Genomic DNA, 22,901 nt, shown 5'->3' on the forward strand with positions numbered 1-22,901 from the left:
GGTGGGATGGTTGCATAAGCAAGATTGCCAAATAATTAAAAAGTCATAAAATATGACAAAGGAAAAGCTTACCCAAGCCTTAAAAGGAAGTAAGCTATTATAAAAAGTAGAAACACTAAGTTATTGTCTATAATTATTTCCATGACTCTATTTTTTAACTTTTGAATATTATAGTGCTTAAGCCTTGTCAAAAATAAGATATAATGCTATGAAAAACACATGAAATAGAATTCTCCATTCCATTCTTAATATGGAAAACACTTTTGTCATAAGAAATGCAGAACAAGAACTGTTACTGCATAACAGTGTTTTTGTTTCTGTTTTGTTCTTTAAGCTAGCTACTTCCAAGCCTTCCAAAATATAGAATGTTTATTTCCTTGAGGAAGAAAGAAAATTTGTACACATATGAAGAATTTGAACATGCTTGTCCTCAAAAAAAAAACTAAAATGAAATGATAGATTAGCTGTATTGCCAGGCACTTACCTAAAACCACACTTAATCAATTAAAGGAAATGATGTAATGCTTTTTTATCAACATTTTTAAAGAGAGTTCTTATAGATATGAATAACTCCCAGCAAAGATACTACAGACTTGGGGGGGTGGGGGAGGATTCAAGACTCAACCAAGATTCATTGGTAGCACTGACCCCTCTCACCAGAAGACTAAAATAGAATCACTGTCATAGCGATTTCTGTTTCGTGCACACCAGTCAGCCTTTCTTCAGAGCTCTCAAGCAGTGTCTGAATGTGCAAGTTTTCAGGGGGAGGGTTCCTGCTCCCTGCAGGTTTGAAGGGAAAAGATCAAGGGCCTTTTCCTCTAGTGTTCGGTTCACAAACACTGAAGACTAGAAGAGCCTCCAAGAAGAAAAAGAAATCCTCATCCCGAAGGATATCTCCTGGTCTAGTCGGGAAAGAGATACGTGACCAAATAACGACAGTTCTGCTTGATACGGATGAAAGAAGGTCTGCTGACGTAATTGACGGGATGAGTGTGACACTGAGAACCATTACAAAATCTGTATAATGTGCAGTCTTGGCCCCTGCTAGATTCATGGCGCTCAGGAATAAATGACGGTTCTTGTGCATTTACGAGGTCCCAATAATCCCTTTCCTCTCGTCTGCTGTTCTCTCTGATGCTAAGTGATCTCTTGTGCTGGCTGATCATGAGACCAGGCTGAAGGGCATTCCTTTTCTCCTGAGGGCTGTCCCAGGAACTTTAGTATCCCACTTCCTGAAATCCATTGCAGACAGGACTTTGAGGGATTATTCTTTCCTGGATAGGAGCCCGGAACGTTCTACAAAGATGTTGCCGTGAGCCAGGGAGGCATCTTTTTCTTCATTTACAATGTGTCCTCTGCTCTGGAGAGAAATAGCTCACAGTGTTGTGCATTTCGTATATATGTCAAAGGTTCCGCCAAACCCTTCATAGTTACTTTGTGTGCTTTTTAAATCTCTATTTTACAGAAGAAGAAACTGATGGTAAAGAGAAAATACTCTTCTTCCAAAGTCATATGGTAGATGTTGGGTCTAGGATTTCAACTCATTTATCCACATTAGAAATCCAGGTTTTGTACATTCGTATTAGTGGCTTCTTAGTTCCCCATAAGACACATTCACCTGTTATGTGTCTTGAAACTCTCCTAATAGGGAGTTTATAAAATTAAAACAGTAAAAGTGGTAATTATAGCAGTTGGTCTTGCAGCACAAGTGACAGAGTGCCACCAACAGTGGCAGATACCTTGTTCCCCTTGAATTTCTGTGACAAAATGTTTCCTGAGTCTTGCAATGCTAGATTATAGATGATAATTAGACTTCAAGTAAATGCATTTATGTTCCTTTCTGTTCCATTCCTCTTTCAAAAAAGGATATTTCTACGTTTCTAATTGTCATTATTTATTTTCCCAATTTTCAAAATACTAAACTTTGAAAAATGCATCTTCTTTTGTCTTGCTAAGTAGAACTTTATGGGGTTTTGTTCTTTGATTTTGAGTTTACAAGCACAAATCATGAAATTTTGATTATGGGAAAGACATTTTTTTCTTTTGACTTAGTAAGACTTTAGGACAGCTGAAATTAATTAATGTGAACTTTCTAAGAAATCACCTTTTGGCTTGACTACAGAGAAAGTCTCACTTCAAAAGATTTTTAGAGATGTATAATGGTAATGGCTTCTCAACCTCAATAAACTGTTTGCCTTTTTGATAATTAATATGTTTATTTTAACAAATTTAAAATGACATCCTTCAGGTTTTAGAACAATGTTTACTTTTTTTTTAAGTTTTAACATACTTTAATTTTAGTCTGGAATTCTTTTTTGTGAAATTCATGTCTACGTTATTTGACACACGCATTTCTCTGGTTTGCTACATAAATTTTTGAGTTTTTCTAAATCCTTTGAGGAAAAGAAATCCTCAGCTCTTTCATAATAAATGTATTAATCTTTCTCATTGTGGTTTGCACTTTGTTTCTTTTTTTAATCTATTTTTAATTCTTTTTTTAAAAGATACATAGATCACAAAAAATGTTACATTAAAAAACATAAGAGGTTCCCCTATATGCCACACAACCCCCCTCCCCCCCCCCCATCAACAACCTCCTTCATCATTGTGGCACATTTATTGCATTTGATGAATCCATTTTGGAACACTGCTGCACCACATGGATTATAGTTTACATTGCAGTTTACACTCTCCCCCAGTCCATTCAGTGAGTTGTGGCAGGATATATAATGTCCAGCGTCTGTCCCTGCAATATCATTTAGGACAACTCCAAGTCCTGAAAATGGCCCCACATCATTTTATATGAATATCAAAATGTTTACTTTTTATAGTCATCAGTATGTACCTGCTTAATGGTTTCTTTACTTCATTTATGAGTCTGGAATTACCATCATCACATAAAACTATCATTGATTTTAACAGCTTCTTGATGAAATCTGTGTTGCCTTATTTTTTTCTATTTTTATTTGTCTTTGAGTTGGATGGTTTAAGAGAGTAGTCAGAAACTTTAGTTACTTGTAATCCTATTAATATTTCTTTTCAAATTGTGGTGGTAAGGCTGGAAGCAGTTAAGAGTACAAAATCTGAAGCCAAAATGCTTGACTTGATTTCTGGCTCTGATAGGTGTCAGTTGTGTGATCTTGGACAAGTCACTTCCCTTTATGCCTCAGGTTCTTCTGTTTTCGAGTGTCAGTAATTAACAACACCTATTACATAAGGTGGTGTGAGGATTAATTATAAGTGGAGAATTAATATATGTAAAGTACTTAGTGCAAGCTTCCCATTTGTTACCTGGTACATGTGTGTGTGTGTGTGCCGCTGTTGCTGATTATTATTATTGTAGTAGTGTGCATAAATAACTCAGGTGCTTATAAAAAGAACTCAAATATGGTCTAAAGTGATCATGGTAGAGAAGAGACAACTAAGAGGGGAAGTAGCTTGACATATGACAGGAACCACAAATGTCACTTTCTGGTGCTTTTTTTTTTTTAAGATTTATTTTATTTATTTATCGCCCACCCTTGCCGCATGGCTGCTGTCTGCTCTCTCTGTCCATTCGCTGCACATTCTTCCATGTCTGATGGTTCCCTTATGTTGCATCATCTTGCTGCGTCAACTCTCCGCAGGTGCAGGCCAGCCTGCCTCCACCAGGAGGCCCTGGGAAGTGAACCCAGGGCCTCCCTTATGGTAGACGGGAGCCCAATCAATTGAGCCGCATCCACTTCCCTGGTGCATTTTTTAAAGAGAGGGAGCTAGGGATATTACGTTATATAGAAAAAGGAAAAAATTAAATACAAGTGCCAGTCAGAGTGAAGAAAAGTATGGAGAAGTTGAGATGACTATATTTTACCTCTCCAATCCTGCCTTCGTTCGCCATGTGTTAGCCATGCTGGCCATCTTGCTGCTTCTTGAGTACTCCACACATAATCCAGGGCTGTGGTACTGGCTGTCCCTTCTGCGTGGAAAAGCCTTTTCTCAGAGATCCATGTAGTTCACGCCATACCTCCTCCAAAACTTTGCTCAAATGTCCCCTTCTGAGTTTGCTACTCTCGCCACCTTATTGAAAATGGCAGCTGCCATGCTCCATGTACTCCCTGTCCTCCCAATCCTCCATCCTTACTCCCCTTTCTCTTCTCATGACTCATCACCTTCTGACATTGTTTATAACTACTCATTTATTATGGCTTTAGTTACTGTCTTCTTCTGGTAGATCAGAGGCTCAAAGAAGGAAGAGATTTTTGGTTTGTTCAGTAATATTTGCCACATGCATAGGAAGTTGTCTCTCACATAGTAGGCACTCGAGATATATGCTGAAGGAATTAGTCCTTATTTTAGGCATGAGTGTGTATGTACAACATATGTGACTCAAACATTGAATATATATGTATGAAAGAATATTAGTCAACTGAACAGATTTAAATTCAAAAACAAAAGATAAGCAATATATCAAATATTTGGAAGAAATATATCAAGAATTTTAAGAAGGAATGCGGGTAAAAAAAAGTTGAGTGATTCCTAAAGACTCCTGAGCTATAACCAACACTTTGCCTTTGTGATATGAAGTAACACCATTTTAAATGGTTCTGTGCTTCACTCTGCATGTGAAGAGCCATTTCTTTCCCCATTACCTTCTGCTAATCCTGCCTTTGTTATTTTTTTTCCTTTCTCCATCATTTGTATGTCAAATGTGCCAATTACATCCAACAATATTCACTTGATGCACATCACTAGAGCTGTAAGAATAATTGGAAAGAGAATAGATATTCAAGGAGGAAGAGTAAAGACAAATGAGGGAAATAGATTAGGCATTGCTGTTTATAATGATTTAGAATAAATCTTGTCTCTAAATATATTTTGGTAAAACCAACCCTTTCCCTCTTTCCCTTAATTCTTTCCTCTTATCATTCACTGAAGGCACAACTCTGCTGGAAAGTTTTTTTGAACAAAATAGTCCAAATTAAAGCTTTCTTTCTCTCATTCTTTATTTAGTGCTTATGTTGTATACCATACAATTCACACTTTAGTACAGATTAGTCCCTGGTTATCGATAGAACACATAATTTATTGCTCTTTTATGCACTGCTATATTGCTGTAATGTATCTGTGTTATTGGCTGATTGTTTCCCGGATATACGTCTAGTCTCTACCCTTAGAAATTTATGGTAAGCCCCTTGTGGTCAGGAACAGCAAGGGACAGGCCCACAGAGCCCTTCAGTATGCACTTGATGTGATCTCCTCCCAGAAGTGTGTTCTTCTGGCAAGACGTTAATATGGTTGTTGGAATGTACCCTGTTTTGTTTTAATTTTTCTCTTTATATCTAGCACAATTGAGGGATGTTTTGTAAGTTGTTTTGTCTTTCTCTTTGAACAGGTATCATACAGACTTTTTGAAGACATGGGCCTCTTTGAAGCTTTTAAAATCCCAGTTAGGGAATTTATGAATTATTTTCATGCATTGGAGATTGGATACAGGGATATTCCTTGTAAGTATATGTTTGTGAAATAATACTTTTATTTTTGTTTTTTGTTTATTTAGACTTTTTTTTTAGGTTGATATTATTTCTCTCCCCTTCCCCCCCTTCTACACCTCCCCCCCCCCCCCCCATTGTCTGCTCTCTGTCCGTTCCCTGTGTGTTCTTCTATGTCCGCTTGTATTCTTGTCAGCAGCACCGGGAATCTGTGTCTCTTTTTGTTGCATCACCTCGTTGTGTCAGCTCTCCATGTGTGTGGCACCACCCTGGGCAGGCTGCACTTTTTTTCACACTGGGTGGCTCTCCTTATGGGGCACATTCCTTGCGCGTGGGGCTCCCCTATGCAGGGGACACCCCTGCATGGCATGGCACTCTTTGCGCACATCAGCACTGTGCGTGGGCCAGCTCATCACATGGGTCAGGAGGCCCAGGGTTTGAACCCTGGACCTCCCGTGTGGTAGGTGTTGGCATTGAGCCAAATCCTCTTCCCTGAAATAATGCTTTTAAAATCAGTTGAATGGGCTTGGGTAATGGGATAGTGCATCATTATTACATATTATAGATATTCAATATAGCCACCTAAGGAGACAGGGCTTGCTTTAGAATCCTAACCGCTTCATTTATAAGCATGTGACTCTGAGTCTCATTTAATCTCTACAAGCCTCATTCCTTATTCCATAACATGGAGATCATAATAGCTACTGTATAGGACTGCTATGAGGATCAAATGAGGTAATAGTTTTAAAGAGATTGTATTAGTGCTTTGCATGCATAGTAAGTGCCATTAGGTGTAATACGTAATAATATATAAAAATATTTTTGCTCATTTTATATCCTGCCTATTTCATTGGGTGAATTTGACTTTCGTTCTGGCGTCTCACTGAATTGTTCTCGATACAAGATAAAACTGCTGGGGGTAGAGGACGATGGTCTGACTAATAAAGTAGATCTTCAAGTGGTTATTGAAAAATGATTGGAAAGAATTTTTTAAATCAGATCAATGTGAAGATCCAAGAAGAGGATGTTTTGAGAATAAGTCTGCCATTTATAATAACAAGAAATTGGAACACAGATATACTAAATTTTCAATATATAACATCATCAGATATGATGATATGTAGGTATCATCAGAATATATAAGTAGAATCATCCTACATGCTGGAAAATATGTGGAATGGGAGAAAATATCCTTAGGTCCAACCATTGAAGTTGTAAAAATGCTGTACTCAAGGGAATCAATTCATATAAAGAAAAATAATCAAGCCCAGTACATATGTCAGTTAAGGGTGAAAGAGAAGAGAAAGCTCAGCAAAGAAGAGTTAAGCAGTCAGAGATTTTAAAAATTATTTTAAATATATGCTGAATGAATAAATGAATACTTCTTTTAGAAATGTATTTAAATCTGGACCTTTTTCTATTAAGAAATTTTTGTATTAAGACCCTAAAAAACTTTTTTACAAAAAGAATGTTTTTGTTCATTTCAAAATGTTTCAAGTCCCTACAGCAAAATATTTTTTATTTCATTTCAACCTTCCCATGTTTTAACTTTGAAGTTTTGTTTTTGCATCTTGGGCTTTGCAAAGAGCTGAAATTAAATAAGGATTATACAGATGCTGAAAAGCACAGGTATTTGCAGAAGAGAGTAACACATTAACAACCTAGTGATCCAGTACTAACAAGTTTTTTCAAAATGTCGTGAACACGCTACATTAGAATGAAAGTACGCAGCTGATGGTATGTGATTGGAAAGGAGAATGAAGAATTGAATCTATAAGTGAGATTTGTTGGATAATTTGGGATCAAAATACGGGCCACAAAGGCAGTTGGAGCAGGAAAGAGAAGCCCCGAGGAGTGCTGAGCCCCTTGGGAGAGTCTGGCCGGTGCAGCCATGGAAGTTGGACAAGAACTTGGAAAGGGAATAGTGTAAAAGGATCTCAAGATAAGCCTTGCTTTCTTAAAACAATTTTCCCAGGACCCACGCTGGTTGGATGCCAGTGATTGAAATAAGTGTTAGTGATTTCTCAAAGGTTAAGGAGTTAGGTAAATAAGTTTTTATGGAAAGGAAACCACTGAAAACACTCAAGAACAACTAGTCATGAGACTAAATTTCCATATTAATGCTTTATTTTCAAATACATTTTGGGGATATAAGCAGCCATAGGCAAGTTCCATTTAATTCAGATTGATACTAGACTTCATCAATAGAACAACTAACTTTTCTCTAAAGAGTACTTAATCAAATCATAGGGAAAGGTGGCCAGTATTTAAGGATAAGAAAAGCCAGATTCTAAATTTTATTATTAAGGTTTACATTTCCTTCATACATTTTTATATTTTTTTCTTGAAATAATGGATTCTAATTCATTCTGTTCAGAAAAAAACTGTTATAATAATAATAAGCCTGTTTGTTCTATTAGAAATCCCAGATACTTTCCATAAGGAGGTTTATTTACAGCTTATAACAAGATATCTTTAGATCAACTGGTGATAATTTTTACTTAATACTTCATATGTGCTGGGGTAGTAAATTTAGACTAATATGGATATTTATTAAAAGTTTGCATAACATTAATTATAATTAATTAGCATTCACAATTTGTTGCCTTCTAGTTATTTTCAAATTTGCTTCAAGAAAACTATTTCTAATGTTTTTTTTGTAAAAAAAAATCCATAATTAATTGAAAAAAGTTTAAAGAGTAGCCAAACTGGACATAGGTTTGGATTAACTTTAAAATGAAATGAACTAAAACTTTAGAAACTAAATTTTGTATTATTAAAGTTCTTGCCACATCTTTAATAATTTTCAAGAGAAGAGGGAAGTATGAAAGCATTTAAATTTGTAACCAGAACTCTGACCAAAATTCGAAAAATCTAATTATATGTATATACATAATCTATAGATTAGAGTCACATATTTATGTTTTATATATATTGTGGAATAACAGTGGTAACATAATAAATATAAGCAAGGTGATAAAAAATTTGTTCAATAAGGAATAGGATAAACTAAGTTATGTTTGATATCCAATTGCACAGGAGATGAATACATTTGACATTGTTTACAGTACCTTTCAATACAGTGCCCAGTTTGGTTAGAAAAGATCAATCATCAGATCATATGCAGTCACAGACTAAGTTATTTTTGAGAGCACACTCTCTATTTTCAAAGATTGTCATCTCCAAAATACATTCCTCCTAACACTTCTAATTCTTCTTATTCAGGTAAGTCATTTAAGAAATGGGGAAACTATGCAAGTGCCTGGGCTCATGTAGCTACCTAATGGCAGAGAAGAGAATAGTCTTGCTCAGTCTATGTTTAGTTTGGTTTAGTTAATCTGCATATGATGTGCCACTGTTTGTAAAGCTACACATTGAGGTAACATGATACAAACTATAGGAGCAGAAATATTACAATGTTTACTATATTAGAAAGGAGAAAATGTTGAAGGTATCACTTTTCTTCTTTAGTATTTTCCCTTATGCCATAAGACATAGGAACATGACAAAATTTTAAATAGAAAAATCTATAAATCTATAAATTTGGGTCTAGAAATCTACAAATTTTACATACAACTCCAACCCTCCTTATGAGTTCATTTCAGCTCTGTGCTTGAGGGATAAGGAGAATGTTGAGAAAACTAGTGTATCAAGACAGAAGAGGGAGATGGATAGACTCTAGGAAAGAAGTAGGGTATGTGATGTGTTAGTGTGTGCATGTGTGTTATGTGTTGTCAAGAGGGAGAGATGATGGGAGAGAGATACTGATGATAAGTCTAAAATGAGGATAGCTCTAATAGCATTCCTTATCCTTCTTCGATGTCCACAATGTCAAAGCAAGAAGAGGAATGTATTAGCTGGCCAGAGGGTGTGATGCAAAGTACTGGAAATCTGTTGGCTTTTATAAAGGGTATTTAACTGGGGTAAAAGCTTATAGATACAAGGTCCTAAAGAGTCCACCTCAAGGTACCATAAGAGGTACTTTCTCACCCAAAGTCATTGGCCACATATTGAAGCAAGATGGCAGGCAATGTCTGTGAGGGTTCAGCCTTCCTCTTTCCTCTTAAGGCTCTGTGGTCCCAGCTTCTTCCAATCTCAGCTGCAGGCTGGCATAAGGCTCAAGGTTCATCTCTCAACCTAGGGCTCATTTCTTTCTAGGCTCAGCTGCTCTGTTCTCTTCACAAGGTTAGCTACAGACTGTCAGGCTCCTCTCTTTTCCTGAGGCCTCAGGATCCTCTGTGTATATACTTCTTCTGCCTTCTTGATTATCCCTTTATATAGCCCACCCAGGGAACAGGGAATCAGCCCTGCATGCCCTAATGACATGTCAGATCAAAGCCATAATCTTAATGTATTTTAAATTAAAGGCATCTCAGTTCAATCTAATGCCATCAACGGGTATCATGCCCAGAGGAACAGACCAGTTTACAAACATAATCAATATCTCTTTTTGGAATTCATAAAGAACATCAAACTGCCACAAGGAATCTACGCATTTTTGCATTTCATAGAGAAATCTGTTGATACCTTACTTTGATCTAGTTAGCATCTCTCCTGGATGCCTTTGTTCCTAGTTTGGGTTACCAGAGGGTTATGGAGGGAGCAACCTGTATTTGGCACAATACTTGTGCATCCTAGGTGCTGTTTTAGTTTCCAGGCTGCTATAACAAATGCCATACAATGGGTTGGTTTAATAACAGGAATTTATTGGCTTATGATTTCAGAGAATAGAAGGCTTGCTTCTTCTCAAGTTATCTTCTGGCTATACAGCAATCTTTGGGTTTTCCTTGTTTTTTCTGTCACATGTTAATGCACATGGCAGCATCTTCTTTCTCTTCAAGGCTCTCTTGGCTTCTAGATTCTGGCTGTCCCCCATAGCTTCTCTCTCTCTGTCCAATTTCCTTTGCTTAAGGCTTCAGCCATATTGGATTAAGGCCCACCCTCATTCGGTCTGGGCACAACTTAACTCATCATATCTTAAAAGCTCCTCTTTGCCAGTAGGTTCACATCCACAGGATCAGGGGTTGGAACCTGCGCATGCCTTTTGTGAGGGACAAGATTCAATCCTCAACGTATCTAAGTAAATTTTTAAAATAAATATGTTCTTGCTTGCTTACAAGGCAAAATATTTTCTATTCTGTTTAAGCAGTTGGTGAAGATGTAACTCTCTTATATGTATACCTACATACCTAAACATATATTTAAATAAACAGCTAGATTTGTTGGCTATTGTTTTATTTAGGACTTTTTTCTTTTAGAAAAAAAGCCATATTTTAATACAAAATCACCAAATATGAGAATACATACCAAAAACCCTGCAACAAATTGGTACTATAATTCTAAGCAAAATTGCAAGTGTAATTTTTTTCGTATGCCATCTTCATCTAGTTTTTTACTCATGATTACCCTAGCCTTATAAAATTAGTTTTGCAGTTTTCCTTTTTTATTTTCTGAACTAAATTACTTAGATAGGATTGTTTGTTCCTTGAAAGTTTGTAAAAAAAAATCACCTCCAAAGGCTTCTGGCGTTTGGGACAGGGCAGAGAACAGTAAAGCTCAGAAGTTGCAAGTTCATGTGTAATTACTGTTATCCATTCTTTACCCCAACCAGGCTCTGGCAACCCCTGGGCACTGCTACCCCATTCACCTTGCAATGCTGGGCTTGTGCTCAGATTTCTCAGACTTGAAATGGGAGTGGCAGTTACCTGCATGCATCAGCATGCAGCAAGGAAAAAGCAAAGAACTTAAAACGTGGAAGCTCCCACGTGTCCCCCAGCAGGGCCAGCCTCTGCCCAGGCTGCCATTTTCTTCCTCTACCAGCTCACCACTGCCTTCCGCCTCCTTCGGGGCTTAGAGGAGCTTTTATTTTAGCTCTTTAATACTATCTTTACAAATGCAGCATTAATTTTTGGAGAGAACAGGTGATCTATTTTATGTGTATAACATTTATCATGAAATTGCAAGCTTACTGTGTGTCCCCTTACAATATATTCGTTTATGTAATCCTTGGAATTATACTATGAAAAAGGCACTGTTATTATCCCCACATCTTTAAGAAAAGGAAAGGAGACTTAGAGTTTTAAGTAACTCATCCACAGGAACATGGATAATAAACAGCCGCATAGAGGCAGAGTCAGATCTGTCCCAAATGCAGAAAATGAAAACACTAGCTTACTCAACTTTGTTCAAAGCCACAGGTAAGACAGAAAAGAGAATTATCTTGAGTCATTTGAGATATTCTACACACCATGATGTAGATCCCAGTTTTAATAGAACTGCTCTTGGAAGCACTTTATAATATTAGCATGAACCTCTAGCAGTGGCAAAAGAGCACAGGTTTTACAATTTCCTGCTTTCTTGGGAAGCTAGGAGTCTGTTAGGCAAAGCTTCTCTGCAGAGATCCTCTCTGGACCCCACACCCCTTCACCCTGGCTGAATTCCTGGCCACATGTCATCACCTAAAAGCTAACTCCTAAGAATTGCCAGAAATGTAGGGAAGTGGGCACCACTTGCCCGCAGTGCTGCTGGGTGCTCCCACCTCCACAGATATCATAGGTTTTTTCTTTCTTCCCTGAGCAGAACCAGATACAGGTGTTTCTCTCATTCCCATTTTCCTCCTTTATGTTCTCTTTTCTTTCTCTCTTCTCCTAATCTGATCAGTATTATTCAGAAAAGTAGCATATTAAAATGACTAAGGAAGCTATATCATAGTAGAAATGCAGTGTGTGAAGGTAGTACATTTGCAATGAAACATACCAGTCAGTGAAGTACTTTGGAGGGGCTGATAAACAAGAGAAAAATCTGAAAAAATTTCACCAGAAAAAGAGGGTGAGCCAAGAGCTACCTTCCTGAAAACACTAGGAGTTTGGTAAGAGTTTGATAGACATTGAATCACACACATAGAATAATATCTGTGGCCGTGTTAAACACATTGTAACTAGGAATTTGGCTATTTCCATAATTTTTCGTCTTCCAAATGGTTCATCTCCCAACATTATTGTACAAAGAGGTTTTTATTTTCTCTATTTCCTGTAGTGATATTCCCAAATTAGAATTTCCAGATCAGAGAACATAGTTGATTTAGGTTTTGGATTTTGCTTTGTTTATTTAATTTACATATATAAGATATATTATTCATTTTTATTGGAGTGTTTTAAGTTTGATACAGAAGAATAGTGCTATGTTCTAGTCAGAGATTATATTTGGTGCCACTTACTAGAGATGGGCTATCGCACAGTATGGACCATTGGTCTGACCTAAGTAGAAGTAGATCATAAGTATTGGTTTTATTCTGATACTCTGCATACTCTTCCACGGGAGCATGGAAATAAGTACAAGTATAAATATTACTGTTGTTTCACATAGTGAGTTTCCTGTATACGTAAGTTTCTGGTAAGCTCTGGACACAGACTTTTCCACCTCAGACACCTGCATGCAAAATGAGTGTTGTGACTGATGGTTGTTCTTGTGACTATGGATACTATGGAGTTATGGAAGAGTCATCTAGGGGATTTGTCCTAGAAAGTTGGACAGGCTTTTCATTGGGGGGTATTAAAATATTAAGACTAAACTGTTTATCCAGTAGATGGCACTCTTAGTCCTTGGACCCCAGAGCTCCCGGTTTAAAGATTCTTCCTTTGCGTTGGTTGCAGATCATAACAGAATCCACGCCACCGACGTCTTACATGCTGTGTGGTATCTCACTACTCAGCCTATTCCTGGCCTCTCAACTGTGATTAATGACCATGGGTCAGCAAGTGATTCAGGTACTTATTAAGTACATCCCTGTCCCCTTGTGAACAAGTGGAACCAAGTTGGGGTTCACTTGTCCTGCTGTGGTTTAAAAAGAAAGTCAAATGATAGTTTAAGAAATGTTTTCTTAAATTTCTCTTCTGTTTTCTCAGATTCTGACAGTGGATTTACGCATGGACATATGGGCTACGTGTTCTCAAAAATGTACAATGTACAGGATGATAAATATGGATGTCTGTCTGGAAACATCCCTGCCTTGGAGTTGATGGCACTGTACGTGGCTGCAGCCATGCATGACTATGATCACCCGGGAAGGACGAATGCTTTTCTGGTTGCTACTAGCGCTCCACAGGTAAACCTTTGGGTTGTGAGTGGGAGGATAATTCAGAGATATCTCCAAAGAAAATAGATTTTAAAAATTTGACTTATTAGATACCAAGTAAATAAAGGCAAGCTTTTTAAATCATTGGATAGCATCCTGAGACCATGCTAATCTGAAAAGATGTCATAGTTTGTTCTATGATATTGGCAGGTGTGCAACTTCCTTTATCATCCATAGGAATTCCTTCATTTTCTCCTTCGGAAAAAAACTAGTTGAATTAGTATTCAGGGATCTCCTCAAGAAAGAAAATCCAACCTACACAAAGTCTCTTTCTGAAAAGATTTTTTTTTAAAGTCTTTCTTGGACCTTTAAGGATATAAGATGTCTTTGTATATAAATTCCATTCCTTGGAAATACATTACTTACAACAATTGTGAGTCACATAGTATGTCTACTGGTTAATAGGAATTTAAAACCAATTCATTTATTTGTTTGATGGAAATATAGGTTCCAAGTACAATGAATAACTTTAAAGTCCATTTTGATGAATACTTAAATCTAGTTGAAACTAAATCCTTAAATATCTAGACATTCTATAGACTCAAACTCAGCCATCTTTGCCTTGATTTAATAGGTTGAACCCAGGTTTCTAAACATCTGAAGATCCTCTGTTCCTTATAGAGGATGTAGAGCAGGGTTTCTTAGCCTTTTTTGTTGCACAGACTCCCTTGCCAGTCAGGTGAAAACCACAGACCCCTTACTAAGTCACACTGTACTGTGTATTATTTAATAACTATATCACACCTGCACCAACACAGCCCCACAAGAATAATGGTTTTTGAAATTCAGTTTAAGTTCACGGACCCCTTGTTAAGAATCCCTGATCTAGAAGCCAATCTGGTACCATATTTGCTCTTTTTTTCTTTTTTGACTTTTGTCTTTGATCCCATTCCCATCCATTTATACAGTCTTTCCTGTAGACTAGTCTAGAGTGTTCTTCCAATCTATTTGCCATAAAAATATCCCAATATTCGTTTCCTGCCAAATCACATTACTTTCTTTCCATGTGCCTTTCATATACAGAGTTATTTTCCCAAAAGGTTGTCAGGCATATCCTCAGGCCAGCACCATTTATCATTCAGACTTCCTGACACATCTCTTACTCCAATATTAAGTTTTCATCTACATATGTGTTTCTTTTAATTCTTATGCCTTCATTTTCCTCTCAGTAGCCCATGTCACACACTAGTCTTCATGCTTCATAAGGCAATTTCCTTTTCTTTTGTAGCTTCCTTCAGCTTTATTCAAGAATTCCAAACATTTCTCAGTTACTAGAGCGAGGGTGGCATGTCCATGGCTGATTGTAGCATGAGAATGTTATGAATTGTGGGCTCCTCAGAGATTCCAGTTATCTTTATTAGTTACATATATTTAGCTAAAAAGAGGTAATTTCTATGCCAGAAACTGATATATATTCCAATATGTCATATATATCTTATATTTTGCCATATATATATATATATACACACATATATATCACGTTATGCTTAAATACACGTGTCCTGCAAATAAATCTGGGAAAAAAAAGTGAACTCTGTTAAGATAGGCTAGTGCTTTACACTTGCAAGAGTTTGTAATAAAGTTACAAGAAAAGGAACTTTATCTTACCATAAAGGAAATTAAACTAAAATAAAAGTGATCAACAGTCAAATGTACAGCAATAAGTGATCCTGAATAACTGTAAACCACAAGATTATATTTCTCAGTTCCACGAGAATGACATTTCAAAAGCATTGTAAATTTTCATTGGCATTTTATTATTTATTTTTTAACTGAAAAAGTTGCACAATTAAGTCTCTTATTTTCCTAGGCGGTGCTATATAATGATCGTTCAGTTTTGGAAAATCATCACGCAGCTGCTGCATGGAATCTTTTCATGTCCCGGCCAGAGTACAATTTCTTAGTTAACCTTGACCATGTGGAATTTAAACATTTCCGTTTCCTTGTCATTGAAGCAATTTTGGCCACTGACCTGAAGAAACACTTTGACTTCGTAGCCAAACTTAATGGCAAGGTAACTAGATTTGTACCAGTCTTCATTGTATGATCACATTGAAAGATGTTATGAAACAAAAGTTTTGAACCTAACTCCATCCTATCAACTCTTATAAGTCAACTGTGAAAATGAATTGAAATTAAGTGTTTAATCAATTGCAGACATATAGGTTAAATACTTGTGAGTCCGAATCTAGAAACCCAAGAAGTTGAGGTGCTCAATGTATGTATTATAATTTGTGCTACAGAAGAATAATAAAGTTCTAACACTTTTGTTTCATTTAATTTGCTCTCATTTCTATGGTACACTGACATAAATTATCTGACAGTAGTAAAGGTCAAAAGACTGATGCAAACTTTCATCAAGCAAACAAATGGCCAAATATTAATAAAAGAAAATTGTCATTTGTAGCTACATTCTTTTAATGATAACTTACAACACATACAATCATTTATTGATCAATACCACAATTAGTAATTAAATATTTTATCCATCATTCATTATTCTATTTTTTTGATGAACTATTTTACTCTTAATTTATATAAAACAGTAATATTATTTTAAATAGCTGAGAAGTCCCTCAGTGTTGTTTTTTTGATCACCACATGGTAGGAAGTTAATATGGAAGCTTCTATTGTTTACTCTCCTTTTCAAAATCTGTTTTCATTGAGGCAAAACACATTTTAACTTTGCCCCTCAAACAGGTGAATGATGATGTTGGAATAGATTGGACCAACGAAAATGATCGTCTACTGGTTTGTCAAATGTGTATAAAATTGGCTGATATCAATGGGCCAGCAAAATGTAAAGACCTCCATCTTCAGTGGACCGAGGGTATTGTCAATGAATTTTATGAACAGGTAACAAACTTAACTGTTTAATCTCTCTTAACCAATACTTGGCTGCACAAGAATTCACCAAAGTTCCCAAAATTTTCAAAATTGTTATCATTCTCTTTTATAGCCATACTTATATCAGAAAAAGCACTCACCAATTTTGATCAGAGGATAGAAAATGGCATACGAAAGAGCTCAACTATGTGCACAGAACTCTAAGTTCAAGTTATTTGTGAGCATTGTAGAGGAAGGGGATGTTGGTTTAATGGAATGACAGTGAGGCATTAGGAACACCCTTGAAATTGTGTTCTTTTGTAGATTTCTTTTTAAAAATAGAAACTAGTTTAAATGTATATGGAGAAATGTATATCAAGTTAAGTTTATTTCTTTTTTGATAGAGTTAATAGCAATATAGAGAGGCTAAAAAAAAAATAGGCATTTTTTTTTATTAGAGTAGTTGTGATTTAGAAAGCCATCAAGCATAAAATACAGGATTCATACAACACCCCAGCATCAACAGTTTGCATCAGTGTGAACATTAGTTACTATTGGTGACAACACTTTTTAAAATAATTGTACTACTTTTTTTTAAACAGTAGTTACCTTCGTTACAATTGAACAATTATTAAAGTAGTTCTAGCATCCATTATTTCCACCTTGTATTAATATCATGCATCCACTATAATTCATGAAAGAGCATTCTTATATTTGTACTATTAACTATAATCCATTGTCTACCATGGGGTGCACTGTGTTGTACATTCCTATGCTTTATCTTTTAATTTTCATTCTAGTAATATATACATCCTAAAATGTCCTCTTTTAACCACACTTACCTGTATAATTCAGTGCTGTTGATTACCCTCACAATAATGTGCTACGGTCACCCCATCCATTTCCAAACCTTTACCATCAGCCTAAATAGAAGTTCCATACCAGTCTAAACATCAACTCCCTATTCTCTAACCTGAGCTAACTCTATGAGTCTCCTTATTATAAGTAAATCATAACCGTGAAATAATACAATGTTTGTCCTTTTGTGTCTGGCTTATTTCATGCAGCATAATGTCCTCAAGGTTCATCTATGTTGTCGTCTTTATCAGGACTTCATTCCTTTTTATAGCTGAATAATATCCCCACATATATATAAACCACATTTTGTTTGTCCATTCTTCAGTTGATGGACACTTGGGTTGCTTCCATCCTTTGACAACTACGAATAATGCCGCTATGAACACCATTGTGAAAAGATCTGTGTGAATCCCTGCTTTCAGGTTCAGAAAGAATATTTGAAGAAATCATGGCTGAAAATTTGCCAACTTTTATCAAAGACGTAAATATACATGTCTTAAGAAATGCAGTGTTCTCCAAACAGAATAAATCCTTATAGACCTACTCCGAGACACTTACTAATCAGAATGTTAGATGCCAACGATAAAGAGAGAATTCTGAGAAAAGCAAGAGAAAAGAAACTCATCCCATACAAGGGATCCGCAATAAGACTAAATGCTGATTTCTCATCCGAATTGATGGACGCAAGAAGGCAGTGGTATGGTATATGTAAGGTATTAAAAGAGAACAATTGCCAGCCAAGAACTCTTTATCCAGCAAAACTTTCCTTCAAAAATGAAGAAGAGTTTTAAATACTCACAGATAAATAGAAACTGAGAGAATTCATCAATAAGAGACCTGCCCTATAAGAAATACTGAAAGGAAAAGACAGGAGAGACTTGGAGTAGAGTAAATAAATGAAGATTATCAGTAAGGGTAACTAAAAGGGTAAAGAAGAGACCAAAAAAAGATATATGAAAACTGAAGAATAACATGGCTGAAGTAAATAATTGCCTTTATAGTGATAACACTGAGTGTTAATAAACTCCTGAATCAAAAGACACAGATTGGCAGAATGGGTAAAAACAATTATGATCCAACTATATCCTGTCTACAAGAGATTCACCTTAGCCCCAAAGATGCAAATAGGTTGAAAGTGAAAGGTTGGAAAAAGATATTCCATGCAAACTGATCTGATATAGGTATACTAATATTGGAGAAAATAGATATTAAGTTCAAAATTGTTAGAGAAGGACACTATCCATTAATTAAGAAAGAAGTCCATCAAGAAGAAATAACAATATTTATGTGCCTGACCATGGTGACCCAAAATATGTGAGGCAAACACTAACAAAACTGAATGAATAGTTGTCTCTACAATAATAGTTGAAAACTGTATTACTCAGCTAAAGGGGTGCTGATGCAAAGTAGCAGAAGTCTCTTGGCTTTTATAAAATGCTATTTATTTGGGGTAGAAGCGTACAGTCACAAGGCCATAAAGAGTAAGTTACTTCCCTCATCAAAGTCTGTTGCCGCGTGTTGGAGCAAGTTGGTCTCTCCCCCCTCAGGCTCGGTGGTCCCAGCTTCTTCTGATCTCAGTTGTGGCTGGAGGGCTCATCTCTCTCCCTGGGGCTCATCTCCCTCAGGGCTCAGCTGCTCCAGGCTCTGGTCACTGCAGCTGCAAACTGTCAGCCTAATGACTCATCTCTCTTCCCAAGGCTACAGGAACCTGTCTAATGAGCTGTCTCTCTTCCTCTGTTTTCTCCTTCTCTTTACTTCCATGTGAGAGTCTGTTTTATCCCCACCAAGGGAGTGGAGACTCAACCCTGCATGCTCTAATGACATGATCAAATAAAAGCTCTAATCATGATCAAATAAAGTAAGAGTGAAAACTCTGGATCTAATACAATCTAATACCCCCAGAGGAACAGACCAGTTTACCAATACATTCCAGTATCTATTTTTGGAATGCATAAGCAATATCAAACTGCTACAGAGACTGACACACCACTCTGTCAATAGATTGGTCTTCTGGGCAGAGGATCAATATGGAAACAGAGAACCTGAATAATATTATAAATGACCTAGACCTAACAAACATATACAGAATATTGCACCCCAGAACAGAAGCATATATATTCTTCTCAATGCACATGGATCATTCTCCAGGATAGACTATATGTTGAGCCACAAAACAAGTCTCAAATTTTAAATGACTGCAATTATGCAAAGTGCTTTCTCTGACCATAATGGAAGGAAGCTGGAAATCAGTAACAGGTGGATAACTGGAAAATGCACAAATATATGAAAGCTAATCAACACACAGTTAAACAGTAGCAGTAGATCAAAGAAGACAGCATATCAAAATTTATGGGATGCATTGAAGGCAGTCCTGAGAGGGATATTTGTAGCTCTAAACACTTACGTTAAAAGTGAAGACAAAACTGAAATCCAAGTCCTTATTGCACACCTTGAGGAGCTAGGAAAAGAACAACAAATTAATCCCAAAGCAAGCGGAAGGAAAACAACGAAGACTAGAGCAGAAATAAATGAAAATGAGAAAAAACAATGAAGAATTAACAAAACTACATGTTGGCTGTTTGAGCCAACTTCAACAACTGTATGCCAACAAATTAGATAGCTAGATCAACTGGACAAATTCCTGGAAACACACAAATGACCTACACTAACTCGACAAGAAATAGAAGACCTCAACAGACCAATTACAAGTAAAGACATTGAATCAGTCCAAAAACCTCCCAACAAAGAAAAGCCCAGGACCAGATGGATTCACAGGCGAATTCTACCAATCATTCCAAGAAGAATTAATACCAATCCTGCTCAAACTCTTTCAAAAAGTGGAAAAGGAGGGCACACCACCTAACTCACTCTGTGAGGCCAACATCACCCTATTATCAAATCCGAAGAAACTACAAGAAAAGAAAATGACAGACCAATTTCTTTTGTGAGTATGAAGGCAAAAGTCCTTAGTAAAATCTTGCAAATTGAATCCACAAGCACATTAAAAGAAATATACACTATGATCAAGTAGGTTTCACCCCAGATATGCAAGGGTGGTTCAAAAATAGGCATTTTGTTTGGAATGATAAAGTGAGAGTCAACAGACTACCAGAATCCTACCACAGTAACATAAGCCTGAGCTGATACTCCCCACAGGACCATATGCTGCTCAGCTTCCACTGAAGTGTGGTGCCCAGCGCCATGACTGCTCTCCACAAGGATGTGGAGGTAAGGGAGCACAGGAAAAGAACAGCGATCATTGGCATAACAGGACACGAAGGAAGCGAAGATATTTACACTGGGGAAAAAAGTAAAGGTGATGAGATAATCTGTCTTCAGATACTTAAGGGACTGGCATAGAAATTTATCAGGTTTATCATTACGTTATGGAGATTAAAGGAGATGGATTACCTGAAATCCTTACCATAGGATCTGATTTATGGAAACAAGAGTTCCGGCCCTATTCCCTCATAAAGGGTATGCCTATGACCAGTCTATGCAAGTCGTGGAGTTTCAGGTCAATACCAGAACGAAATCTGTATTACTAGAGGTATCCAAAAATAGGATGATACAGTTTAGGAAGTAATAAATTGCCTACCACTGGACATGTTTAACTGAGATTAGAGAGAAATTTTTTACGTATTATAGCCAGCATTCATGTATGGAATAAAAGATTTGTACTTAAAAAAAAAATAATGTATTGCCTTTCCTTAGAATGAGACTAGTTCCTAATCATTCCTGAAATACTTGAAATGCAGAAGAAATGTAAAGAAAAATCCATTTATAATCCCACTATATAGGCATAACCATTTTTGACATTTTGGTATGTTTCCTTCATTACATTTTCCAGTTAATTTCTGGTTTACAGTCTCTTGTTTGCTTATTCAGAAGGATCTGAAGCTGTTCACAATAAAACCATGAAACATATGGATAAAAAAGGACTAATTCAACCCCAATTTGGGATAATGTTGCAACTTTATTAAACAATAAACTATTTTAAGCTTTCTGGCAGCAAGGGGAAAAAATGGAAGCCTGATGGATGATGTATTTGATCCTTTCTTCCAGGCACTACATTTGAAGCTACATTTGTATTCTAACATAAAAGACTCTGAGCAGTGTGACCAAACAGCATCAACTGAGACATTAAGAACCATTTCTTGTATTTTGCCTTAATTAAAAGCCAAAACCGGTAAATGGCAGCAAAGCCTGTCAGCAGGACTCTCAGTGATTTGGGTGGAATCCCCGAGTAGTGAAGTGAAGAGGGGGCTTGGCACACGAACGCCTGGGTCCGTGCACGTTTCAGACGCAGGCGCACGTTGACTTGTGTTTTAGGCTCCCTTGGTCCAGTTAACTCTCTAGTAACGAGCCCTCTTCCCTCCCCGTGCCCAGGGCGACGAGGAGGCCAGCCTCGGGCTCCCCATCAGCCCGTTCATGGACCGCTCGGCGCCTCAGCTCGCCAACCTCCAGGAGTCCTTCATCTCTCACATCGTCGGGCCTCTCTGCAACTCCTACGACTCGGCCGGCCTCATGCCGGGCAAGTGGGTGGAGGACAGCGACGAGTCAGGGGACACCGAGGACCCGGAGGAAGAGGAGGAGGAGGTGGCACCAACGGAAGAGGACGCCTGTGACAACAACAGTGACTCTCCAGGTAAGTTCTGAAAGCTGCCGCTCGCGTGGTTTTCCTAGGGTGGTTTTCTTACTTAGGTTCAGATGCATGGTACCTTCTCATGGATTACACATTAGGGGCCCCAGTGCTTCCTGCTGGATTTGGTCATGGATAGCCCCATTCTCCAATATCTTGATAAAAACTTTCCGCTATGGAATCTATGGTGATGCTGTGTATCGTACAAGGACAGGTTTTCTGTCATGAAGTAAAAAAAATGTGAATAAAGTCCATTCTTCAGAATATCTGAATGATTTAGAGATGAAGTGAATTTCAGTTACAATACAAACTAACCATTGGCTTTTATTGGTTATGGAAAGGTCATATGAAGTGATGAGAGGTAATGCTCATTTGTTCATTCAACCCATATTTATTGAGCATCAACTGCTTGCCAGGCATTCTTCCAGGCACTGAAGGTAGAGCTATGAAAAGGAAAGAAAGCCTTGCCCTCATAGGCTTCCATTCTAGTGTGGTCACACTAAACAAGGCAGATAAGTAAATCTATACTAGGTTAGATACTGATAAATGATAGAATTCTTTTTTTTAACAAATCAGTTTTATTCGTACATATTAATAAAGCATACAGCTCATCCATCCAAAGTGTACCATCAGTAGCATTTGGCATAATGACATAGTTGTGCCTTCATCACTTCAATCATTGTTAGAGCATTTTCATTAGGAGAGAGTTCTTTTTATGAAAATGATGGGGGATATGAAAGATTGCAGAGAAAGGTTGAAATTTTATAGAAGATAGCCAGGGAAGGCCTAAATAAGAAACATGTTATTTATATAGCCCCGGGAGAAGCGAGGGAGTGAGCCATGGGGATGTCTTGGGAAAGAGTACTCCAAGGAGAAGGGAAGCCCAGTGTGCAAAGGCCCCGAGGTGGGAGTTGGCTGGGAGAGCTGGGGTGGTGGGGGAGAGGGGCAGTGGGAAACCAGATGATGGAGGGTT

The 22,901-nt window shown here is 37.3% G+C and overlaps 1 protein-coding gene across 2 annotated transcripts in view; it reads left to right on the forward strand.

Moving 5' to 3' along the window:
* PDE3A (phosphodiesterase 3A) overlaps nucleotides 1-22,901 on the forward strand; it is a 326,093-nt gene that overhangs the window by 289,592 nt on the left and 13,600 nt on the right. For both annotated transcript variants that reach the window (XM_004473228.5, XM_058282866.2), the window contains exons 10-15: nucleotides 5,372-5,483; nucleotides 13,121-13,234; nucleotides 13,373-13,572; nucleotides 15,413-15,616; nucleotides 16,303-16,458; nucleotides 21,676-21,934. In XM_004473228.5, coding sequence (XP_004473285.3) covers nucleotides 5,372-5,483; nucleotides 13,121-13,234; nucleotides 13,373-13,572; nucleotides 15,413-15,616; nucleotides 16,303-16,458; nucleotides 21,676-21,934 — 1,045 coding nt within the window. The remainder of the gene's footprint in view (nucleotides 1-5,371; nucleotides 5,484-13,120; nucleotides 13,235-13,372; nucleotides 13,573-15,412; nucleotides 15,617-16,302; nucleotides 16,459-21,675; nucleotides 21,935-22,901) is intronic.

The sequence above is a fragment of the Dasypus novemcinctus genome, chromosome 20 (genome assembly GCF_030445035.2).
Source record: "Dasypus novemcinctus isolate mDasNov1 chromosome 20, mDasNov1.1.hap2, whole genome shotgun sequence".
In the NCBI taxonomy this organism is placed as follows: Eukaryota; Metazoa; Chordata; class Mammalia; order Cingulata; family Dasypodidae; genus Dasypus; species Dasypus novemcinctus.